At 42.7% G+C, this 23,776-nt stretch overlaps 1 protein-coding gene across 2 annotated transcripts; it reads right to left on the bottom strand.

Annotated features, from left to right (window-relative positions):
• Positions 1-556: 556 nt before the first annotated feature.
• Positions 557-23,646, bottom strand: YBX3 (Y-box binding protein 3). Of its 2 annotated transcripts, XM_032644441.1 has the most exons (10): positions 23,150-23,646; positions 19,372-19,435; positions 18,350-18,383; positions 15,855-15,944; positions 13,845-13,967; positions 10,613-10,822; positions 6,047-6,144; positions 3,769-3,940; positions 3,085-3,184; positions 557-1,128 (listed from the first exon to the last, which is right to left on the bottom strand). In XM_032644441.1, exons 1-9 carry the CDS (start codon positions 23,409-23,411, stop codon positions 3,119-3,121), a joined length of 1,119 nt encoding a protein of 372 aa, XP_032500332.1. In that variant the 5' UTR covers positions 23,412-23,646; the 3' UTR covers positions 557-1,128; positions 3,085-3,118. The 2 variants fall into 2 exon arrangements, with proteins under 2 accessions (XP_032500332.1, XP_032500334.1); XM_032644443.1 differs by lacking the exon at positions 10,613-10,822 and having other exon boundaries at positions 23,150-23,625.
• Positions 23,647-23,776: the final 130 nt, after the last annotated feature.

The following is a 23,776-nucleotide window of genomic DNA, read 5'->3' as shown; positions in this document are numbered from 1 at the left end:
ATGTACTTGATTTAGGGAATAAATAATTTGAAAGGTACAGTGGATCTGAGAAGTTAACTCAACAGAATTGACATACACTGTAGTGTCTCTCAACCTAGGGGCACCATCTACTACCTGGGGAAAGAAATTTGTAGTGCGGTTGCAAAGAGGCCCCCTTCCTCTTTTCTGAAAGACACATATATATAAGCACGACATAGCAGTTGGTGCTGAAAACCTCTGTGGTTAGAAGTTCAAGGATATTAGAACTACTAACCCCTTCATTAATCTAAAGGAAGCCGTTGACCAAAATGTCATCAACCATCTCAACGAGGATTAGTCAAGAGCTAAGAGCACCAAACCAAACATGCCTACTGCTGAACTCAGATGTGAACTTGTTCATTCCAAAAATAACCCCATTTCCTATGCTCTCAGCTCATATGCCTACATTTATTAAAGAGCACTATTCCACCTATACATCTGGCTTTGAGCTTACTATTCAGCGAACGAAGTGACGAAAAAAGACCAAAAAAGACAAAACAACTCCAGCTGAGATAGGAAAACATACTTCAGCTATACATCTTTTCCTTTCAAGGGTAAAAATTTTATTTTTGAGGAATTTCATACTGCACATTTTCAAAGAGAGTCACATAGGAAAGCAAAATGTTATCCTCCCCTCATCCTCAAAATAAATAAGGGCATAAAATTTCTTTTTAACTCATGACACTTGGAAGTTTAGCACCAGCATCCAAAATGAACAAAAAAGGAAAAAAAAAAGCATTTACTACATATTTTAGATTTCTTTGGTTGGAGGGGGGGTTCTCCCCATGTGGTATTAATATTTCTTCTTTCAATTCATATTACCAAAACAGTAAAAACCAGGAAAAAAATATAAACCTAATGGCTGCTGAAACCGGGGAGGGTGCTCTCTTGTTCTGTGCAGGCATTCCCAGGATCTCAGCTGCTGGAAAAACTGGCTGACACTCTCCTCGTGTAGCTGTTTGCTTCGTAAAGAATAGTAGTGAGCATTCTAATGTCCACGTTTTGGTTATTAGTCTTCCACTTTATTGCTTGGACGTTTCTTTGGTGTTGGTAGGGTTGCGGTCTGCTTTTTGCTTTATTTTTTGAATGGTCATTAATTCTTCAGGTCACCTGGAAAAAATTCAAATCAAACTTATGAAGAGTGACAAGATGATCAAGAGTTAAAGAATAAAAAGGCAAAAATTATGTTTTTTATGTAGTTCAAAAAATCAATTTTCGAAAGCTCTAAACAAAATCTTACACCGTGTATCTTTCATAGATTTGTAAACTGAAACATTAATTTAATGGAAAATTTTTAATAAAATATTTTTACAAACCAGAACAGTCAGTACATAATAGTAAAAATTCTAGAAAAGAAAATTATCATCATGAAGCCTTTTCAAATAAATGGTACTATAGCATTGATAATTCTTCATACTCATTTTAGTGGCCATACAATATCTCCTAATATGGATATACCACAGTATTTAACCACTTCTCCAACATTAGATTGTAAATAGTAGAAATTTTTTCCCCCTATATTTTGGATTATTTCCTTAGGAACAATACCTAAAAATAATGTCACCAAGTAAAAGTTTATGGCCAAATGATTAACATATAATTCCGTCAGTTAATGCAAGCAAGTGTGAATACAGAATTTATTTCTATAATAAACTATCCATACTACCCAGAGATAAAACAGAATATTCTCAGCATAGCAATTGTCTACCTAGTGAAAGGATAATTGAAATCCCAAACCTCTGCATATAAAAGCAGATGGCATTTAAAAAGTAGAAACTTAAAATGATCTCAAAATTTTATGAAATCTGAACAATTTTTGGAAAAATAACACTGCTGCTATGAGCTTTACAACCTTTCAACTAAAAGCGAAGTCCTTATTTATGTAATGAAAAGGGCAACAACCAAGAAATACTAAAAACTTAAACTTTCAGGACTTATTAGATGAAAAACCCAGAATGAAACCAACTATGGCTTATAAATTCTTGTAAGACTCGCTGAGCCAGTCTTTCTAGTATATTTCCACCTGTATAAATACAATGTCCAGGATCTTTAACAAGAAGACAGAAAAAAAGCAGGAAGCAACAATGAAGAAAAACAAGCTTTTTTTTTCTTTTGGCTGCGTTGGGTCTTTGTTGCTGCACGCGGACTTTCTCTAGTTGCGGCGAGGGGGGGGCTACTCTTCGTTGCGGTGTGCGGGCTCTAGGCACACGGGCTCAGTAGTTGTGGCTCGCGGGCTCTAGAGCACAGGCTCAGTAGTGGTGGCGCACGGGCTTAGTTGCTCCGCGGTATGTGGGATCTTCCAGGACCAGGGCTCGAACCCGTGTCCCCTGCATTGGCAGGCGGGTTCTTAACCACGGCGCCACCAGGGAAGCCCAAAACAAGCTCACTTTTATGGAGAGGTTACTCTTTGCCGCGTCCTGCTTAGGCACTCATACGTGTTATCTCGCTAAGTCTTTGCAGCAACCCTAGCGGGGAATCTAGTCAGTATCATTTCACCAGCAGCCGACAGTACCGCTGCAGAGGATAAATAAACTGCTCCAGATCATTAGGCAAATGACTACTGGCTCCTGCACTGGATATATAAAGCCACTGGCTCTCACGTACTACACATACTGCCTCAAAATAAATAATGTGGGTTATCAAAGGGAAAAGGGAAGAAAAAAACCACATTCTTGTTTATTCTACAGATCACAGTCCTCTGTTATTAAAATGAGGCCTTGTCAGGCACTTTAAAATTATCAAATTGGCCACGAGGTGTCACAAAAGTAAAACTTTCTAAAGTTTTCTGAGGTGGTGATAATAGTTAACAACTGTCTATCTAGAAAAATGAATTTGACTCTCATTAACTCTGTCTGTGTATTTGTGTCCCCAATGCCTAGCAAAATAAGATCAGCCTCAGAGATATTTTTACCACCAAAGCTGCTCTTTCTCCAGAATCCTGATGGAGATCAGAAACTTGGCCCAGATGAATTACACAACTAGTTGAGACTGATCTGTGCTACTGTTGAGAAATCAGTGCTACTTAAAGAGAATATCAGCTCCTGGGCCGGCCACCCGAGCTCCTACCTGCTGATGGTGAAGGTGCCTAGGGAGCCGGATGTTACTCGACACTGCTCTGCTCGGGGGCTGGAGCAGGGTTCTCAGATGGTGCTTCACCTGCCTTGGTCTGAAAACACAACAAAACCACAAACCAGAAATTAACTGATTCATACGGCAGTGGAAAGTTCAAGACTGAAAGGTCTCACAAGTCGGGATCTGTGAAGGTAAATCACTGTGCAAAATCTTAACTACTCTTATTAAAGTATGAGGAAAAAATCAGAACCGCAGAAGAATGGCCTCCAAATGGCAACTAAACACCACCACTCTCCGTAGTAAAAAGCCATTAAAAATATACAGTTGCTTCCAACACGTGCTGAGAAGCAGGTTCCTCTCTCTAAACGCTGTCTTTTGTTTGGAAAGCTCTAAACGTTTTAGCTAGAATGTTAACTGGTTGAATTCAAATATTTGGTTTGTGATATGTGCAGGGCATTCTCTCTCCCTCTCTCTCTCTCTCTCTCTCCATATATATATATTTATACACACACACACACACATATAAATGAACAATGTTACACACAAAAATATATGATACATATTATACGTATTTTAAGTCTCGGTTTTCAGGTTATAAAACCACTCTTAGAAGGGAATACTAAAGCTTGACATAATCAGGATGATCTGGCAGCATCCCCTCCGGCTGGCTGGACTCACCTCTTTGCCATCTTGTGCAGGAGCATTAGGAGGACGGGGGCGACGCCGATAGTTATAGGGGCGCCGGTATCCACGGCGAGCAGGTGGCTGGTTTGGACCATTGGCCGCTTCTTGATTCTCTTTATCTTCAGCCTCTCCAACCGCTGGGGCAGGTCGTGGACGAGGAGGGCCCCTAGAGCAGAGAACACAGGAGAAAAGAGAACAGATGCCCTCAAGAACATCAGGTTTTATGTATTTGGCTGCACTGCGCAGCTTGTGGGATCTCAGCTCCCCAACCAGGGACTGAACCTGGGCCCTCAGCAGTGAGAGGGCGGAGTCCTAACCACTGGACCGCCAGGGAATTCCCAGGTTTTATTTTTAAAGATTAAAAAGTCAAGGGATCAAGACTTACTGCTAGAATTATGCACAGGCCAGTGGAACAAAGGTGTGGTAAAAAGCCCCATCTTTCTGTCATCTTCCCCCTTCACCTGAACACTGTGAACAAACATACACCGAACATACACTATGATTCTACCAGGCACTTTGACAGGCACTGAGGATGGAAAAATTAAAAAAGAAAAGCGCTCCCGTATCTGCCCTCCATGGACAGCATGCAGTGGAGTCTAAGGGGATTCGACGTGGGAAACAAACGAACATCGCTCACTGTGTGCCAAAGCCTGTGCTGGTGTGTTTTCACGTTAATTACCTAATTTAATTTCAGGGCTAATTCTGTGAGTTTAAGATTTACAGTAAGAAAACCAAGACGTTTAAAGAGGGTAAGTATTTGGTTGAACCATAAAGGATTGCTGCTTTTATAGGTCAAAAAAGGTCAAATGCAACTTTGATCACACAGCTAGAGATTGACAGAGCTGGGGTTCACATACACTACTGTCTTTTTTCTGTTTTCCTGAAGACGTTTCTATGAAGCCTCTTTTATTTCCAAAGTCCTTTGTAATGAATCATTAGAATGACTATGTCTAACACTGAAATGAATCTTGGGAGAAAAGACGCAGAGTGGTACAAATCCTTCCCCAAATAATATACTTACTCGCCTCTCAATAAACCCATATTGCCACACTTCAGGGTGGTATGAACGTCATTCAGGAATGAAGCTCCTCAAGGAGAGGGTAAAGGAACAGGAAGGCTTAAAAAGCTTAAAAAGCATCTTAGGGAGTCTAGCCCAATCCAGTCTTCACAAGGGATAAAGCAGAAATAAAATAACACTCCTGTACTAATCTTTTTTTTTTAATAAATTTATTTATTTTATGTATTTATTTTTGGCTGTGTTGGGTCTTCATTGCTGTACGTGGGTTTTCTCTAGTTGCTGAGAGCGGGGGCTACCCTTCGTTGTGGTGCGCAGGCTTCTCATTGCGGTGGCTTCTCCTGCTGCAGAGCACAGGCTCTAGGCACACAGACTTCAGTAGCTGTGGCTCGTGGGCTCCTGTAGCTGGGGCTCGCAGGCTCTAGAGAGCGGGCTCAGTAGTTGTGGCACACAGGTTTAGTTGCTCCGCGGCATGTGGGATCTTCCCAGACCAGGGCTCGAACCCGTGTCCCCTGCACTGGCAGGCGGATTCTTAACCACTGCGCCACCGGGGAAGTCCCTCCTTCACTAACCTTAACAATGTTGGTAGTAGTACTAATCAATTAATTTATTGAGGGCTTACTATACCAGGCATCATACTGATTACCTGAAACGCCTTAGTACATCTAACCCTATTGACAGCGGTAGAATATCCCTTACTGTCCACTGCGTAAGCTGGCAACTAAGTCTAAGAGGAGTCCTGAAACTTGCTGGAGGAGATACAGCTACACAGGGGCTGCTAATCGTAGGGTGGGGATTTAAACACAGACGATATGATCTGTAGGCTGATTTAACCCCCGCATTAGACTGCCCCGGTTATCAGAATATTCAGTGTCCCAAACACTCGCTGGCAGCCAACTCTCCCTCCATTCATAGCACCACCACCGAATGAATGACCCATCAATTCATTTCCGCGTATCTCGTTAAATATAATAAAAATCCAGTATGACTTTACATCACGGGAAAGTTCTCAGAAGCAAATGCTGCTCTGGTACAGGGATGACTAAAAATCCTAATCATTAAGCAGGGGGAATGCCACACAGCCGTGTGAAAACATGGATCGCAGAGCCCCTCCCACAACTTGGACATACGGTCCAAACAGCCACATCTTCTCATTACATACTAAATCCACAAAACAGACCTGCAACGTCCTCTTCCATCCTACCGTGGCTCACAAGTCCTGCAATCGGTCATTAGCTCTTAGAAAACGTTACCTACCTACGGTACCTTGCGCGGTAAGTCGGATTTCGATGAACTGGTCCCTGAAGTTGTGCTCCCTCTGGGACTCCATCCTTCATCTCTCCAATCTCACCCCCCTAGGAGGAGGCATGGAGAGCCAAACATGAGTGTCAGGCTACAGGATATGAGACACGGCACACAGTTGCCTTCAGACATTTTTTTAAAAGGAGAAAATAAAAGGCTTCATTACGGAGCTGGGAACTCTCAATTCTAACAGTGAACTATGTACTGATTAGATCTGTGTGAATGACAGGAAAGAAAGAAAGACTCATTCCCACTAGACAGTCTTTTGCCTTATCCCAGTACACCTAAATTTATTTTACAATATTAAAAATTCTGAAGTGTTCCATTCACCTCTTGAAAGAAAACCTCTATTGCAAAAGGAAATGGAATGATGTACTACACTGGGGCAAAGAGAATCTTTTCAAACTCAGACCCACTCATTCTACAAACTGGGTATCCCTTCAATACGGTAATGGTTTCTACATTCAAAGGTTCCACCACACCTTCACCTCTGATTTCTTCCTTTCACCATTTTTTCCTTTCATCTGTTTGCATTATTTATTGAAGTATAGCATTAAAAAAATAAAATATCCTTCCTTGAGAAATTTATTTTAAGCTGGGGAAATAATATATTGCAGAACTTCCAGGGGAAGAAAGAGCTAAAAACAAACAAAAAAACCCACCAACAATCTCTGAAATTCTTTATAATACAGCCACATCTCAATCTCTTTTTCTTTTTCCCCTCAAAAGTAATATCCCTTCCTTCTCCGTATTTCACTAAGAAAAGAGAAGCAATTAGAGAAGAATCTCCACATTCTTTCACCATCAAATCTACCAACCTACTGCATTTGCTTTTTCTTCTCTCATTAGACTGATTAACTGGTCCACGCTCATAGCCAAAGCCAGCCCCTCTTTCTGGCCTGCTAGGGCACTTGAACTCTCAATCCCCCACCCCCTTCTCTCCTCCATCATTTCCTTCCAGGCATATAAACATGCTGAAATAGCACCCATCTTCTCCAACTTTTTTCCTTAAATAATCACAAACTTACAGGACAGCTGGAAGTATAGACTCTAATCCTCAGACTCCATTTTCTTGAGTTTCACCAGTAATGTTCTTTACAGCAAAGGGACTCATTTGGAACCATGCCTTGAATCTAGTTGTCTCTTTATCTGAACAGTTCTTCAATCTTCACTTGGGTTTCACAACCGTGACACTTTTAAAGTTTACAGGAGCAGTCATTTTGTAAAATATCCCTCAGTTGGGGCTGTCTGGTGTCTTCTCATGATGTAGCTTATGCACCTTTGGAAGGGAAGCCACGAAAGTGGCACTGGATTCTTCTCACTGCATCCTGCCAGACGGCATATGGTTTCAACCTGTACCGTTACTGACAGTGTTCACTTTAAGAAGCAGTACGGCTCCTCCATGGTAAGTTTACTCTATCCCCCTTTGTAATTTATGAGGATTCTGTGAAGAAGTACTTTCAAAGTCTGTAAATATTTCACTCCTTATCAAGTTCAATATATTTATTTGTCTATATCTGTAAAGACTCATGGTCTTCTATGCTATTCAGTGAGTTATAACCTGTTACTATCATTAGTGGCCAATGGGAACCCTTCCCAGCTGGCTCATGGCCTACTGGACGCGTCTCCAGCATTCTCTGAGTGCTTCCTTGGTTTCTGGCTCAGCAAGACGTTCCAGGCTCATATTGTACTCTCTGTGGCCTGGCTCCGAAATCAGCCGTTTCTCCAGAGGGGCTTCTTTTTATTGGAGAATGGTATTTATAAATGAAAAACCGGGAGCCAGGCGTGCTCAGTGCTATTAACATGTCATTGACCTCAGGCCATTTTAGTAGGCAGAAATAAGGAACACACACGCACACACAAATACATAGGCACACACACACACTGTAAGTTACACATGCGTAAATGTGTGTATGTGTATGTGTGTGTGTGCGTGCTGTGTGTGTGGCATATTTGATCTGCCCAAGAGAAGATCTCCAAATGACCTGTGTTTCCGCGCAAACCTGGCCTTTCTTCACAAAGCTACCCTTTACTCCTCACAGCACACGTTCACTCCATCATCACAGGTTGCCCCTTCCATGCTGAAAACATTTCCTAAATCTGACCACTCCTCACACCTCCACTGCTAGCACTCTAATCCATGCCCCCCTGATCCCCTCTCCATGGGGGAAGTATGTTAGCTGGTCTCCTTACTTCTGCTGCTGCCAACCGTGGTCTAGCCCCCTTAAATTGTCCAGTGATTCCTCATATACGTTTCTTCCCTATTTAGATCCCTTAACTGGCTTTTCATCACAGTTGGGGTAGGTCAATAGTTCTTATCTTGGTCTACCCAGCATACGTGACCTGCCCTAAGATAGCACCTTAATCTCACCTCACCCCTCTCTTCACTCACACCATCCCAAACACATGAGCCTCCCTTACTTCTCTGAACAAGCAAAGCTGCTGTTTCCTCAGGAACTCTGATACATACACACACACACACACACACACACGGAAATAGCAACGAACACGTATAAAGGATAAGCCTTTACTGGAATGATAGAATGGGAAGAGACTGGACAGACAGACTGAGTTTAAACCAAGCTCTACCACTTCTTGCCCATGTAACCTTAGGTAAAAGTTGCTAATTCTTTCAACTACTCAAATCCCTTCATTTGTAACAACAACAACAAAAATCTGGATACCACTGCCAACTCCATAAAGCTGTAGGGAAAACTAAGAACTGATTTCAAACATCTGTCCCTTGGTGGATGCCAAACAATGTTGCTCCTTTTCCTCTGTCATATAATTCTTTTCTCACAGACTACAAACAGCTGATTTAGCTCAGTAACCAATTCGACTTATTTTTCAAATATCTAGAATTATTATCTTAAAAAAAATGGAAGTCCTCTGGACACTGATATAGCATGCTATATTACGTCCTCGGTACAGAAGGGAAATACTATTGGCCTGCATATTTTCATTTTTTTTCCTGTTGTGTCCAATAAATTTCACAGTTTTGTATATACAATAGTATAAATTGTTGGCAAAGACTTTTCCACTTGACCTCAACAATATTTACCATCTCAGAGATCTCTCTATAGCTTTAAGCCATTACATGGACAACCTGGAAGTAGCCTAAGCTATACAGAAGAAAGTTTTACGAATTTTCGTTTGGTGCTGTTGGTTGGCTTAAGCCGACTTCTGTCACTGAACGTTAAACATGGTATGTATTAGAAGGGTTCTAAGGAAAGACTGTTGAAGACTTCATGTTAGCTATTAAATGGGTAAGAATTTCAACCCAAGTTAAGAGAACTAAATGTGGTTACCAGAACATGCACATTTTCAAAATTAGTTTTCAACTTGCTCTTCTGTATCGCACCAAAGAACCCCTTTGCTCTGAACCTCCCATTCCTAAGGTGAAATATACTTTATTTCAAACGATCTAGAAAATAATCATCATAGTCTCAAGAAAGTATGATACACACGTATATGCTAATACTAAGAAGGATTATTTCAGGAAGGTACTACTAATGCCCTAAAAATAAATGTGTATTACAATCTCCCTGACTCTTCCTGTCCTCATTTCCTAGAGGCCCAGGGTGCTGCCCTCTAAAGAAACCTACTATGCCTCATGTACCCAATCTCTCCATATACGTAAGGCTACTTGTTATTTTTAGCACATTTGTCAGGGACAGCTGTTAAAGAGTAGAAGGGGAAAAATAACAAGAAGCCATGTAGAAAGAACACAGTCATGCATGATAGGAAGGGAAAAGGGCAGCAAAGAACAGACTGAACATAATGTTCAGTCAAAACACTTAGTAAAAAAACAAAAACCAAGGATACTAAGGGAAGAAGTTGTAGCTGGTAGTAACAAAAATGATGTCCTATCCCGAGATTACCAAGTTTCCTGGGAACTGCAAAGCTGTTAAAAGGCTTATTAATTACAGGTCAAGTTCATGATAGTTGTATCAATATTTTGCAGTAAAAAGGAGAACCAATTGAGAATCAACAATCTCCACTCTGTGTTAGGTTTTCTTAATAATCAACACTATTTCATCTAAATTAAGGACTTTATATAGACATTCTCCGTCCTGAGGCACCACACTAAGGTCTTTACCTTTGATTTAATCATCACAACCCCGCAGTGAGGCAATTATCTCCATTCAATGGATGGCCACGTTAACCTCAAAAGCTCACAGACGAGGTAAGATTCAAATCCAGGCCCGCCTGGCTTCAGGGTTCAGTGCTTACACGTACCAGCTGTCTCTACTCTACGTCTCTCATTCTTCCATACACTAGAACTGTGCCCTGTCCACCCAGCGTCCCCGATTATAGGCACGGCCCAGGTGGTCGTGCTTGTAGAAGTGTGACTGGAATGACTGCTCTGAGAAGGCCGCCTAGTCCGCTTTGGAAGCATCGGGAAGCCAAAAGCTAGGTTTGATTTCCGGCCACTGGTGCTGGAGGAGGAGGTGGAGGCGGAGGCGGAGGCCGGACAGAGGGGTGAGGACCGCTGAAGAGGAGCCCCCGGTGCAAGTTTACCTGCATTCCGTTGGGTTGGGGAAAGACCCGGGAGCGGCGGTCAGAGGTCTGTCCCACGTGGTAAGGCGGGAAGCGCCGAGGGTACTGGGGACGGTACTGGGGGCGGTACTGGGGGCGGCGCCGCTGACTCAGGGCCCCAGCGAGCTGCCCGTCAGCGACTGAGGCGCCAAATCCTTCGCTGCCGCTCCCTTCCTCCTCCTCCCCAGCGCACTAGCGAGGCAAGGAAACAGAGATTCAGAAGACGCTCCGGCAAGGTGAGACCCCAGGAGTAACATGTAGGGTGGATGTCCACGGAAGAGAACAATCTCTCCCCCAGAGGAACAATCCCCTCTATTAGACGGACAAAAATGCATTTAACCCAGATTATCAGGTGATTACCTGGGATAAACCACATTTAGATTCCAGGAGATCTGCGCACATAAAATACCAAGAAGCAGAAAGGCAAGTGCAATCAATCTCTAACGAATTTAGCTCGCATCTAGTTAGAACTGGTGTATATCAGTTGACCAGACACCCAAAAAACATATACAAGTTTAGAATATTTAGCTCCACCAAATGTGTCTCCCTCAACATTGGCCATCCACTGGGGCAAAGGCGAGAAAAATATGTTTTGTGGTGTCATCAACAGGTTGGTCCAAAGTGGTTTGCTTCCTGGAGCAGTTCTCAAAGTAGGGATGGCGGGGGCGGGGGGTCTCTGAAACCCTTCCCGGGGGTTATTGAGATCAAACTATTCTCATAATGCTGGTAAGATGCCATCTGTCTTTTTCCCCTCTCATTCTCTCATGAGTTGGGGGGGGAGGGGAGGGGAATCACCCAGAAACTACAGTGACACGTGGCCTCTTGGCAGCCCCAACGCAGGAGCTGTGAGAATCCAGCTGTCTTCTATTAAACCGGAGGAGATCAGTGATTTACCAAAAAAATCACATAAAGCAACACCACTCTTCTCAGTTAAAAAATATAGTTTTCATGAAAAAAATGTTATTTATGTTTACAAGTAATGAGCTTATTTTAAATAAACTAAATCTTTTAAATTTCTGTTTTACTTTCTAATACAATAAATATTAATAGGTATAAACACACGTAAACAAAAACTCTGGGATCCCATATTTAAGCATATAAATGGGTCCAAAACCCAAAAGAGAACCACTGACTTATGGCATGATTCTCTTTATATGTTTAGGAATAAAGTTTTAATTGCACTTTAATAGACAGTAGTAAGTAATAAATACAGTTTCTGAATATAATAAACCTTATTAACAAAGGGAAGTACTGACTCATTTTATATTTTTTCCTGTATTTAAACTACCGTATCACATACTAATATTTTATATCAAAAAGAAAAATAATAAGCAAACAGCTAAACATCCCTCAAAGAATTTTTTATTTCAAATCCTACTTTACAGGGGGATTGCTATGCCAAAGGTAGTCTTAAGGGAAGCAACTACAATTTTTGAAAATGAACAAATTTAAAATGAACAAAATAAAATGACTGACATTGGGGTTGAGGATAGTTAAGATTTAGAGCCCTCCAGAACAAAGCTCACGTGGGCAACTCAATTCCCAAAGAGGAAAAGCTTCAACTATGGCCTCAACTAGTCTAATTTCAGAAAAACCAAGCCATTCTACACTTTTTAAAGCCTGTATCAGGTACAATCCCCAATTATGTAAAGACATAGTAGCATAGAAAATGTTCACCAAAATAGTAAGGAGGGTTTCTCTTTAGGTTCTCTGTATCTCTTGAGTCTTCTATAGCCAGATCTTTTGTTAAGAGTTCTACAAAATAAGAACAATGGCACCACCATTGCCAAACATACTCAATAAGTTATTAGGACTTAAAGACAGCACAACAGAAAACCATCATTTATGTTTACTTTCAGAATTTTGATAATTTTATTTCTAAATATCTTTCACATGTGTGACTTCAGAATTTCCAGCTGAGGAGAAAAGCCTTCAAAGGAGAAGTTTTCACTAAAGGTTTTCGCCCACTATTACTTCTGAATTAACCTAGAAATCAAAGTAATTACAACTAGAACTCCGTGAATCTGGTGAACTTGAAAGAGTAAATGCTATGGTAGCTCATTTCTGCCACCCCCTACACAGCTTACTTTTAAAAATCACACAGGATAAGCAAAACGTGGGTAAGAGAAATATAGAAATAGAAAAACAAGATGTCATAAGGAATCTGATAAAAATCAGTTTGGGCTGCGTGTGAAGATGACAGAATGAAGAGAGGAAGCATTTAGGTAAGCAGAAAGATATTAATCTATCAAAGTGTAGAGAGAAATCATTCTCAATCTGCAAATCCTTTCTTCTGGTGCGATTTTTCAAAAGTTTTCCTTGGATGTTATACATAGCCGCAACCCTGTGCTCACAAAGCATCTTGTGATGCTAAACCTTCTTCTTATCCTTGAAACAGACTTACTGTTCGGATTTTATTCCATAGTACCAATCCCAGGTACTAACTCTAGAAACATCAGAAAATGACTCACATCTAACAGGATCCTCATGACCACAAACTGGACGGGAATCTTTCTGGGTGCCTTGAGAATACTTTAAACTGAGCCTCCTAAGAAAACTCCAGCCGGACTTGGTTGTAAGCCCTTCTACCTGGATTGGTACCAATCTAAAGAACTAAAAATCCAGAGAATTATTTATTGCTTCTTTACTTTGAAATGATGGGAAATGCTACGCTAAATAAAACAGCTACGTAACTGAGGCAAATTACTTGATATATCTGTGGCCAGCACTGTTCATCACTTATTCCTGAGCTGTTCCCCATTCCTCCTTGCCAACCAAAGGCTGACTTTCTTAGATGTTAACAAGGGAGGAACAACAGATTCAAGCCGGTCACGGGAATCCCGGTCCCCTTTCCCAGTGAATGCCGCATGACGCGGCTCTGGCTGGTAAAAGAGCCAAAGCAAGAGAAAACCTTTTTGACAACCTTGGCACAGCGACCTTCATTAAGCCTTCTTGGTACAAGATAATTAAATGACTCTTCCTGGCAGCCAAATACATACAAACTGATACAACTGCTGAATGGCAAGTTTCCCGTAAGACCAGTAGCTATAGATAAATTCTGGACATGAAAAATTTCCCATCTCCCCCGCGCCGCCAAAAAAAAAACCAGTGTGTCTCCAGGAGAAGATACAGCATTTATGTGCTCCAAGTATACACACTTGAGTTTAGATGTGTGCATTTCTTCAATCACTGATTAGAGAGAGAGACAACGTACATTACGGGGCGGTCCACGGCGTCTGCCGTAGTAGCCGCGTCTGTAGCGGCGCCGATCTGCAGCGTATCGGCTCCCTTCCACAGGAACGCCGTCTGGGCCAGTCACGTTGGCTGCTTCTGCACCCTGAGAAAGGGAAGAAGCAAAGACGGCCTCGGAGTTAAAAAGAAGCCAAAAGCACGGCCTTAGATAGCCAGAGGGTTGAACACTGGCAGAACGTACCAGAGAGTCCTTTGGTGACCTAAAATACACACCCATGTTTTAATAAGGTGAGCAAGGTGCTTGACGTCCTGATTTAAATGTATACAGCTTGACACCTGAAAGTAACACAACACTGCTAATCAACTATACTCTAATATAAAATAAAAAGTTAAAGAAATAATAATAATAAATGGATACAGCTTGTCTGCTTCCACAACCTTTGCCTTCTTGCTTGATTCAAGAGCAGTATGTATCTGTTTAAGGAACACAGAGGGGTAAATATGATGCGACTGTAACAAAGGAATGCTAGACCAGGAGGAATATTCCTCACTGGAAAATAACTGAGATAATGTCCTCTTCCTAGAAAACGTTGAAACCTACATTACTCTGCGGGGTACTAAGAGAATGCACTTGTGGGCTCACACGGCTCTGTCCAGCACTGAGCTACTGAGAGGGAAATTTCTCCCAGCTTGGTGGCAGCAGGAATGAAGGGTCCTTGACTTAGCGTCCGCTTACATACGCAGTGTCCACAAATGTAGTCCCTCTCTAAACCTTCTTCTCATCCTTGAAACAGACTTAGCGTTCGGATTCTCATATGGACAAATGGATAAAGTAATGCTTCAAAAGTATAAAAAGTTCGGACAAAGGAGATTCAGAAGAGCACATTTCCCACTCTACATCAATTTGTATAACCTCAAATTCTGAAAATATACAGAGGTAAAATTAACCTGGCAAAACAAAATTTTAAGAGTTGGGTGAGACCTTAGAGATCGTTACAGGCCAGCATTTGCAGGTAGATAATTTGAAACTCCAAGAGGTTTGCAAGATACCCTGGGGATCACACTGGTAAAGAAATCATTTAAATTTCTACATTAGGTGGAATAAAGTTGTTTTTCTTTCAAAACACAAAACAGTTTGAGAGCTGTGAAGAATATGGGCTATGGAATGAATGGTGTGTATGTGAAGAGAGCACTCATTTGGGAGTGAAGCAGTCACTCGCTCAGCTTGTAATTCAGCTGCCACGATCAGCCTCCATGGCAGCAGTACCATATGTGGCTTTAACATGTTTTTATTCTTATCCTATATTGTTTGCCTGATACCTAGAATATGCTGTTGATTAAAAACAAAGCATAGAGGACATTACTAATATTGGAATTAAGTAGATAACAGCATAAAAAAAATCTGTAGATGCACATCAAGATGATCCATTAGCTTCCTGGGCTGTTCTCCATCTGAAGATGGTTGCTACACAGTCTCTCGGGATGCCTCTGGCTTTCCAAAACCCAAGCCAAAGGGAAAACATAATGATCATATTTGATTTGAATCTTCTTTTATTGAGATTAAAACATTCTTTACTGTGTATTATTTGTGAAGTGCTTACAAATCACAGCCTAAAAACTTTACTCTTAGAAAAAGATACCTTGTTTTTTGCTTCTTGTGTTTTTTGGTTTCCTATTATGCACACGTTAACTTTAAAGAAAGAAATGTTATTTTAAAAACCTTAAAAAGAGATATCTTTTGCCCCAAAGCAGCTTTTATCTATTTTTAATACTATATAACAGTTTAATTTTAAACTACACTTGAATATACATTTGGTACCAAAATAAAAGATGTCATTTTATACCTTGAGAAATTAGCTTTTCCTTCCATGATTAAATAGGGTTAATCGTTTATTAAAATAGAAATTAAAATGTTCTTTTGTACTACATCAAACAAGGTACATAATGACAAATTCATAAAGGGCTGAGAGACCATTTACTATGCAAGCGAGTTGTGCCAGCACCCTGGATACCCAGTCACAATTCCTCTCACCTTCTCTCCTTCAACCACATCAAACTCCACAGTTTCTCCATCTCCTACACTGCGCAGATATTTCCGTGGGTTATTCTTCTTGATGGCAGTCTGTCAAGAGAACAGAACATTTTAAATGAAGTAGGTGCCAAAACTGGCCACAGGTTTCGTTGCTCTCAAGTTTACTGGCTACACTGAAGAAACTGCTGATCTAACATTACTCTTAAAAATTACTCTCCCAACTAACCTGGATCTCCAAAACAACACCACAACCAAAACAAAAAACACTATAAAACTATGTTCCACATTACTGTCTTAACTCATGTTAGCCTTCAAAATTCATCTTGGTAGGTGGGTTAAACATAATGCACAGCTGCAGCCTGATGACCTAGTCGTGATGCTGGATAGATGAGTTCCCTCACTCTGCTAAGTGTCTTAGATTCAGACTATATCTCCATCAGTGCAGGGGGCTGGTGGGGGGATGCCTTCATGAAATCTTATATACACACATAAACACAAAAATACGGAGACACAGATTAAAACATGGAGACACAAGAGAAACTGCTAACCTCGAAGAAATTTTAAAAATGCCAAGGGGATAAATATTTCTGACAGAATATATGAAATTACCTCAAGAACAAAACATTGCTGATCACCTTCTCCCCTCCCATTTTACGGATGAGGAAACCAACTGGAGGTTGATAAGGGATTTATCTGAAGTTATAAAAATACAGCCCGGGGGAAGAAGGTGGGGGAAGAGGAGGGGAGATGGGGGACATTTATACCCCCTGTATTGTAACTCTATGATATTTATTCAAATTTTTCTCATCACACCATTAGTATGTCAACTTATCCCTACACACTCCCTGATAATACATTAAAAGTTAATGAAGATGTTATCCTGCATTGAACATCTGCACCTAAATATCTGCTATGACTAGGCCTCTCTCCTTCAGTCAGTGGCGGGAAGAGAATAATTCCTACAACGAATTCCCCATTTCTTTAGCTGGTATCTCTAAATAGTTAAAGGGGCTCTGAGTTTCTATGGAACTAGGTCAACCTTATTTTATAAAGCGATTAGGCATGTGTAATCCAGCCCTTCCCTTACTCTGAGTAGGAGGGAGAAAAAAAAAAAAAAAAAAAAATGAGCCAATAGGGCAGAGACCTCACCCAGAGAGGAAAAAGGCAGTTCAGGACAGGATATACTCGCAGGCCTTGAACCCTCAGCCAGTCCAAAAACAGCCCCTCCCTGCGGGCTCGTTCCCCTTTTCCTGTTAAACTGGGCAAGCCTCAACACACTGAGGTGACTCACCGCCCAACTTCACAGGGGGCTGGAATCAGGTCAGTGAAGCTGGCCGTGGGCACAGAAACTTGTGAGGTCCTTTTACTCCAGCAGTCACCAAAGGCAGCGTTCTTACCCCAAAAGGTCTATTAACCTCTAGGTGTTATAAGCAACACTCCCCTTCGGTCTGTTATGACTTTAAAAGTCATTGTGTCTGAACCAAATAATCTACTCCAGTTACCCAGGAGCTACTGAAATATAACTGATAGAAACCACAACCAGAGAGCTTTTTCTTAGCTATCACTCTCGCCAGTCTCCAAACCCCACCCCATTACGCACACGATCCTGAACAGAAGGAAACAAAAACACAGAAAACCAGATGCTTGACAGAGCCCTGGAGGTGAACGTGCTGGTATTGGTACCTGCCTCTGTACTTCTCTGTTGTTATACACTGAGAACTGCACACATGCGCGAGACAATTCACTGAACACTAAATATACAAAAAGAACAGTAAGCGCACATAATGCTTCTTTTAACCTATTTTGCCAAGCAAGTCCAGGATACACACCAACAGAATAATATCCTAGGCTAAGAATGTAAAGAAGACTGAGCTTTCTGTACAGAGAGGCCCATGTTTTCCATCGTTTACCCATTTTCTACATTTCCTTTGAATCTAGGGAGCTGCGGGCCTTTCTGACCCGGGCCTGAGCCAAGCGTGTCTCGTTCTCACAGGAGAGAGGACTATGCTGGGAGTTGGGAGTTTCCTAATGTCTTAGATACACACACCCTAACCATCTGCTTCCCTGTGCTATTTACTCCAAGTTCAAGCTGCTCTGATGGCGGAGCTTGAACCAATACACAGCCAGGCAAGAGGAAGATGGAGTCCAGCCCAACACAAGGAGGAACCACAGTCAGGGAGCAGAGGATGTTAACATGGAAACAGAAGGGCTTTAGCTAAAGACTCAAAGGCATTAAAAATTAGAAAGTGGTCTGATTATTACTTCATTAGACTGCAAAAATAAAAACTGTCTGAAAACAGTTACTATGATGGGACAGAAGAGCTTATGTGCAAATCTTAAAATGTAGAACTGGGTTCTCTTGCCAAAATAAAGTCCCAGAAAGAGTTTCGAGTAGCACAATAATGTGTAAAACTTCACTTTGGGAAAGGGATAATAGCACATTACAGACGCCCCTCTCCGCACAGAGCAAATGTCACATTTATCATCACTCTTACCTGATGTACGAATACATCTTCTTTGGTATCATTTCTGTTGGAAGACAAAAAGCTCACGATTAAAGGGACAAGGTATGCCGAAAAACTTAAAAGAACGGTTTAGATCCTAAGACCTCAAAACACAGCATAAATGTTTGTTCCTCCTCTAAACTCAATTCAGATGCCTCAAATCAATCCTCCTTAAAAACTTCTAAACCCAAAAACTATCCACCTCACTCCTCCATACGACAACAGTGCTTGGACCCAAGCATACAGATTCAACCTACAGAAACATCCCTTTCCTCTCATCTCTCTCTAAATCACATGGTGTGTAACCAGAGCCCTAGATTTCCCTCCCAGCAAAAGCAAAGCAAGACAGCTAAAAGGACAGGGCACAGCTGTGAACTAGGCTCTCCTTACACTGAAACCTAAAACACCCCCCCGCCCCAAACTGCCACCACCCACCAAAACATACAAGGAAGAAACTGGAGGAATTTTTTTTAAAAGGGAGGCCTGGGAGGGGGGGATAGAGAAAATGATGGTATCGTATAAAAACATCAGAATACCCCCATAGCTTACAGCTGTGTTCTCATTCCTATATGGTTAGAAGCTACTATGGTTTAAAGAAAACACTACGGTTTCTACCGGACTTGGACCAGACCTGGGTTGCAGATCCAGCTCAATTACTCACTAGTTGTGCGACCTTAGGAAAGTTGCATAACCAGTCTAAGACTCCACCTCTCCATCTGTGAAACTGTGGACACCGACTCAGTTATCCTGAGGCCCTTCCCATTTCTCAATTTATCCTCCCCACCACCACCTTTTTTTTGTTTTAATGACTAGATTGTATAAGTACTTATCAATGTTTTAGAAAGGTATTTTAATTAATGTTTAATGATCAGTAGCTTAGAAATGAGAATATTTACGGTGCTCAGAAATCTGAAAACTTACACAAGCCATTCATAAAGTATGGGAAAAGACACCAACAGCAGGTGCCACAGCACGAGGAGATATTTAAAACACGTAGAGGTACACACACATACCGATTTATAAATCCATATCCATTTCTGACGTTGAACCATTTGACAGTGCCAAGGACCTTGGTGGCTAAAATAGGATCAAACAGATAAATTAGTATCTGACCTACAAAAAGATAAAGCTCATACCACTAAGGTCTTGATAGCATTATTTAAAGCCTAAACATACCCGAGGAAACCATTAAAAGCTTAACTCCAAAGTATACTGGGAGAAGAAAATGGAGCAAGTGAAGCTATCACAGGGAAATACTTTTCAGAAAGACTAAACCTTTCTTCCTCATGAAACTTTTCAATAAAGTCCTAAGATAAGGAGTGGTCGTAAGTCTATACAATTCTGCCATAATTAAAACTGAGAAACACTGCTTAAAGAGAAACGAAACCAAAACATGCTCTTTAGAGCTTTACAACTGAAAAATTTTCTAAGTGCAAAAGAAGGGTCACAACGAAAACAACTGTAGACACATGAACAAGGTAAGTACCGACCACCTAACACATCACTTTCATCACACTTTGAAATAGTCGGCAAACTACATAGTGAAATAGTAGCTCCCTGTTAATACCTCATCTACAGGGACCTGAAGAAACTTGTCTGGGTGCCAGACGGGGGCCTAGCAAAGAAGCCAAGAGTAATAATAGAACTGAGGCCGGCTCAGCCCAGTTCTGTACTTACCACCCTGAGACATGATGTAACAGGCCTCTTCAAACCAGTGATGAATTTGGGATTCTGTTTCATTGTTTACCCTACTCTCTCCACTTGGTAGGAATCAAACCCTCAGCACTTTCTTATCACCTCCTCCCCTTTAACTTGATTATTGTCTCTACTTTCCCTCATGAGTAGGACCATTTCTGTAGAACGCCAGATCTTAATAGAACTCAAGAGAAGGAATCTAAACAAATAGTATGGTCATAGGATTTATACTTTGTAGATTCATATTTGTTTCAGCCATTTATTATTTTAGATGACGCCCCTGAATCAACTGTGAATACGAAATCCAGTACCTCTAGAAATGCCTAAGCCTAAATTCAGGAAAGGCGTAAAGCAATTATCAAGACTCAGTGAAACAGATAATGGGACAATAGAGTACCTTTAAAAAAGAAAAAAGCTTAGTAGAAAATAAAATAACAATTAACATTAATCCATGCTACCTTTCTATGCGATACAGAGTGTTTCATTTCCAAGGATAAACAATAAAGATTTGGCTTTCAAATTCAAGACTAAAACGGTAATTAGGACTTACTTTGCTGTGGGCAGGGTTAGTTCTGAGTTTTGCTAGATTGATATGCTTGGGGAAGTATTTTAGCTCTCTTTGTAAAAAAAAAAAAGAAAAACAAAAAACTCTTTATGTCTTCAAAGTCATTCAGCCCACCATTTGCTGAGGAATCTCCGGCTCTTAGGCTAAGTAAGGAAGATCTCTCTAATGAAGAGATTAAACTATTAAAATCTTCAGTTTTAGGCCATTTAAATTAGAGCAGCAGGGCAAAGAGGAAAAAAACATTCTATGCTTTGGATCCAAATGTACACAGATGACTGGTTTTGATAAATCATATGCTTTTAAATCGCACATTATTTCAAATGATATGCTTTTTGTGTCTCCCTTCATTTGCCCCAAAATTAATGACCTAGAAAAATATAAGGAAAATATAAAGTTAGGAACTCTTTTTGATTCATTTTCATATAGTTAATGTCTATAGGTACTGTCAAAGGCATTATCTTGATTAGAAAAGCAACACTAAGAGCGAGAAAGATGAAAGTGATTTTCAAGTATAACTTCAATCCAGGCTGCAGGTTATTTTTACTCCCACTGTAGTTTTTAAAAATTTCCTAATTCCACAAATATTTCTAATGACTTCATAAGGCCAAACACATCCATGCACTCTTCTTGCTTTAAAACCATAAACTCACTTTATATACACAGAATGGGAGGTGGGAACGGAGGAAGACCATCAGGCTTCATTTAGGGGGGAAAGTTTTCCCTCAGTCCTGTCAACTACTTTCCCTGGCTTGTGGCTATGCACTGCAGTTTAGAACCATTTGTAAAAACTAGAATGTGAGAGTCCCAAACCAGAATTCCATTTCAGTCAGCACTGTGCCTGGCACATTTTAGGCACCATGTGCTTGCTTGGCTGAAGAAAGGAGATGGCAGAACACACTGGACAGAGACAGTATTGAAATGTCATGCAGAAGGCTGTCCTTGCTTTTGAGAGTTGGAATGACAGTGGAAAGATCCAAGACCTCCAGACTCATCATCACCAGGGATGTACCTTAAGAGCAGTTGGTGGCTGAGGAAATTGATTGATCTGTTTCCTTCATCTTTAAAAATATCTGCTTCAGTTTAAAACTCAGGAGTTTAGTTAGATCCAGAAAGGTACAAGGATCAAGCGAAAAACTGAAAAATTTCCTTTATGTGAAAATCAATCAAATTAAGAATATATACTAACACTGCTTTGGATAAGCCAAGGTTGTCTCTCTGACATTTTGCATGGAAGTGTTCCAAGACACACTTGTTGCAAACAGTATCACAATATGACACGGACTGGACTGAAGCAACTTTTAGCCCAGGGAAATGAGGGCTATTTTGTTTCTCAACCTGCACATGTTACATTTAGCACTTTGTCTGACAGTAACTGAGTAAAATTCTGCCCTGTGGGGAGGAGGAAAAACAAAAAAAACATGAAAACAGGCCTCTCAAGGCTGGAAACATGGAATCTTATTAAACTTTCTTCACGTTATTCCCCCAATTTTCTTCCTAGAAAACTGGGCAGGCAAGGCTCAGAGAGATCAAATACGCCCCATCCAAAATAATGAAAATTTATCGGAAGCATCCTACACCATCTCTCACCTTCCCCGTTTAAAAAAAAAGAGGGAGTGATAGAGCACACATCCTCTGTGAGCCTGTTTTAAGGCCTCCTACAGGGCGTTACTTAAGGAGAGAAGGCTGAAATACGCGACAAAACCAACAACGCCCACCGCCATCCTTTGTGATGCTCTGCGCCCCCCACCCGACCTGAACACATCATCCGAGCTCCCTTCCTAAGTTACGAGTCCCAAGATAACGTTGTTGTGAACTAACGTCATACCCTTACTTCCGACGAAGTTTTTTCAGCTGCTGCACCAAAGGCTTTCCCACAATCCAGGAAGAGAGAGTGATTGGTAAACACTTCAGTGGTTCACGGCAGCAGCGGGCACAGAGAGGGCGGAGGACACAGGACTAAGACCCAAGTTTCCCGGAGAGGATTGCAACACCTCTCCGCCCGCAAGTGGCCGACAGAAGCATGGCCTCGTTCCCGCGCCCCCGTGGGAAGGGCGTCAGGGACAGACACCTGAGCCTTCCCAGCAAGAAGCCTTTCCACTTTTCCCTCCCCCGTCTCCTCTGAGCGCCTTCCTCTCCCCGAAGGAAATGCTCTCCTCACCCAGATCCTATGCGAGGACGCCAAAGTCCCCGTCCCACGTGGGTGCCTGTCCCATCCCTACATCCACATCCATCTCAACCCCGTGTCCTCTCTCCCGACTGCCGCTCCTTTCCCCTTTGCACCGACGGATGCTTCGCCAGGGGATGCGACAGGGCCCGCCTAGGGGACCCGAGTTAAGAACCCGATCTCCGGGCCCAGGACCAGGAGGAACGCGCTCGGGCGGCCGGGAGCGCAGGGCGCAGCGCGCTCGCTCGGCAGCGCCTGCGGGACCCGTGGCCACCGGCGCCGGGGACCCGACGTCCCCAGGGACCTCGTGCTGTCAGCGATCCCGCCTCCGCCCCGGGCAGCCCCCACCCTCCCGGGCCTGACTCACCGAGAACTTTCTTCTCCGCGTCTTCACTGCCCGCGGCGGCCGAAGAGGCGGGGGCCGCGGTGCCCGGGTCCGCGGGGGCCGCGTCCACGCCGGGGTTGCCTGCGACCAGGGCGGCGGGCGCCGGGGCCGGGGCCTGGGGCGCGCCGCCGCCGCCCGCCGGGCTCTTCGGCGCGGGGTCCTGGGGGGCCACGGCGGCCGCCTCCGCCGGAGCCTGCGGCAGGGTGGTAGTGGTGGTGGTGGTGGCCTCGCCCGCCTCGCTCATGCCGCCTCCTCCGCTCTCCCTGGGGCGCCTCGCTGGCGGTTGGTCGGCGGTTAGCGCGGCTGGAGGTCGCGGCGGCCGGGGCTCGCTCTCCGGGAGGCCGGTGCGGATCTCGAGGCGCTGGCGGCGGAGGCGGCTCGAGCTGTCGGGCTGCGCGTTAGCTCTTGGGCTCCTCGTTGGATCTTACTGCCCCAAAAATGGCCCCGCACAAGTTTTTCTAGGCGGCGCACGGGCCGGGGAGGGAAGAGGGTGGGGAGAGTTGGCTCCGGAGTTGGGCATCGACTTCATTAGCATTTAAAGGCGCCCGCTGCCCTTTCCGCCCGCCTAGCGGCGCGGGAGGAAGCGCCGGGGCCGAGGGGCCGGGGAAA

The sequence above is a fragment of the Phocoena sinus genome, chromosome 10 (genome assembly GCF_008692025.1).
Source record: "Phocoena sinus isolate mPhoSin1 chromosome 10, mPhoSin1.pri, whole genome shotgun sequence".
NCBI lineage: Eukaryota > Metazoa > Chordata > Mammalia > Artiodactyla > Phocoenidae > Phocoena > Phocoena sinus.
This window is presented reverse-complemented; position numbering and strand designations above follow the sequence as displayed.

Excerpts from the sequence above, each read along its gene's own strand:
- YBX3 (XM_032644441.1), bottom strand. The coding sequence starts at position 23,411 with ATGAGCGAGGCGGGCGAGGCCACCACCACCACCACTACCACCCTGCCG. Across the intron at positions 13,968-15,854 it reads ATGTGGTTGAAGGAGAGAAG|GGTGCAGAAGCAGCCAACGT; the intron begins GTGAGAGGAATT and ends TCCCTTTCTCAG. Across the intron at positions 3,941-6,046 it reads TACCGCGCAAGGTACCGTAG|GGGCCCTCCTCGTCCACGAC; the intron begins GTAGGTAACGTT and ends TCTCTGCTCTAG.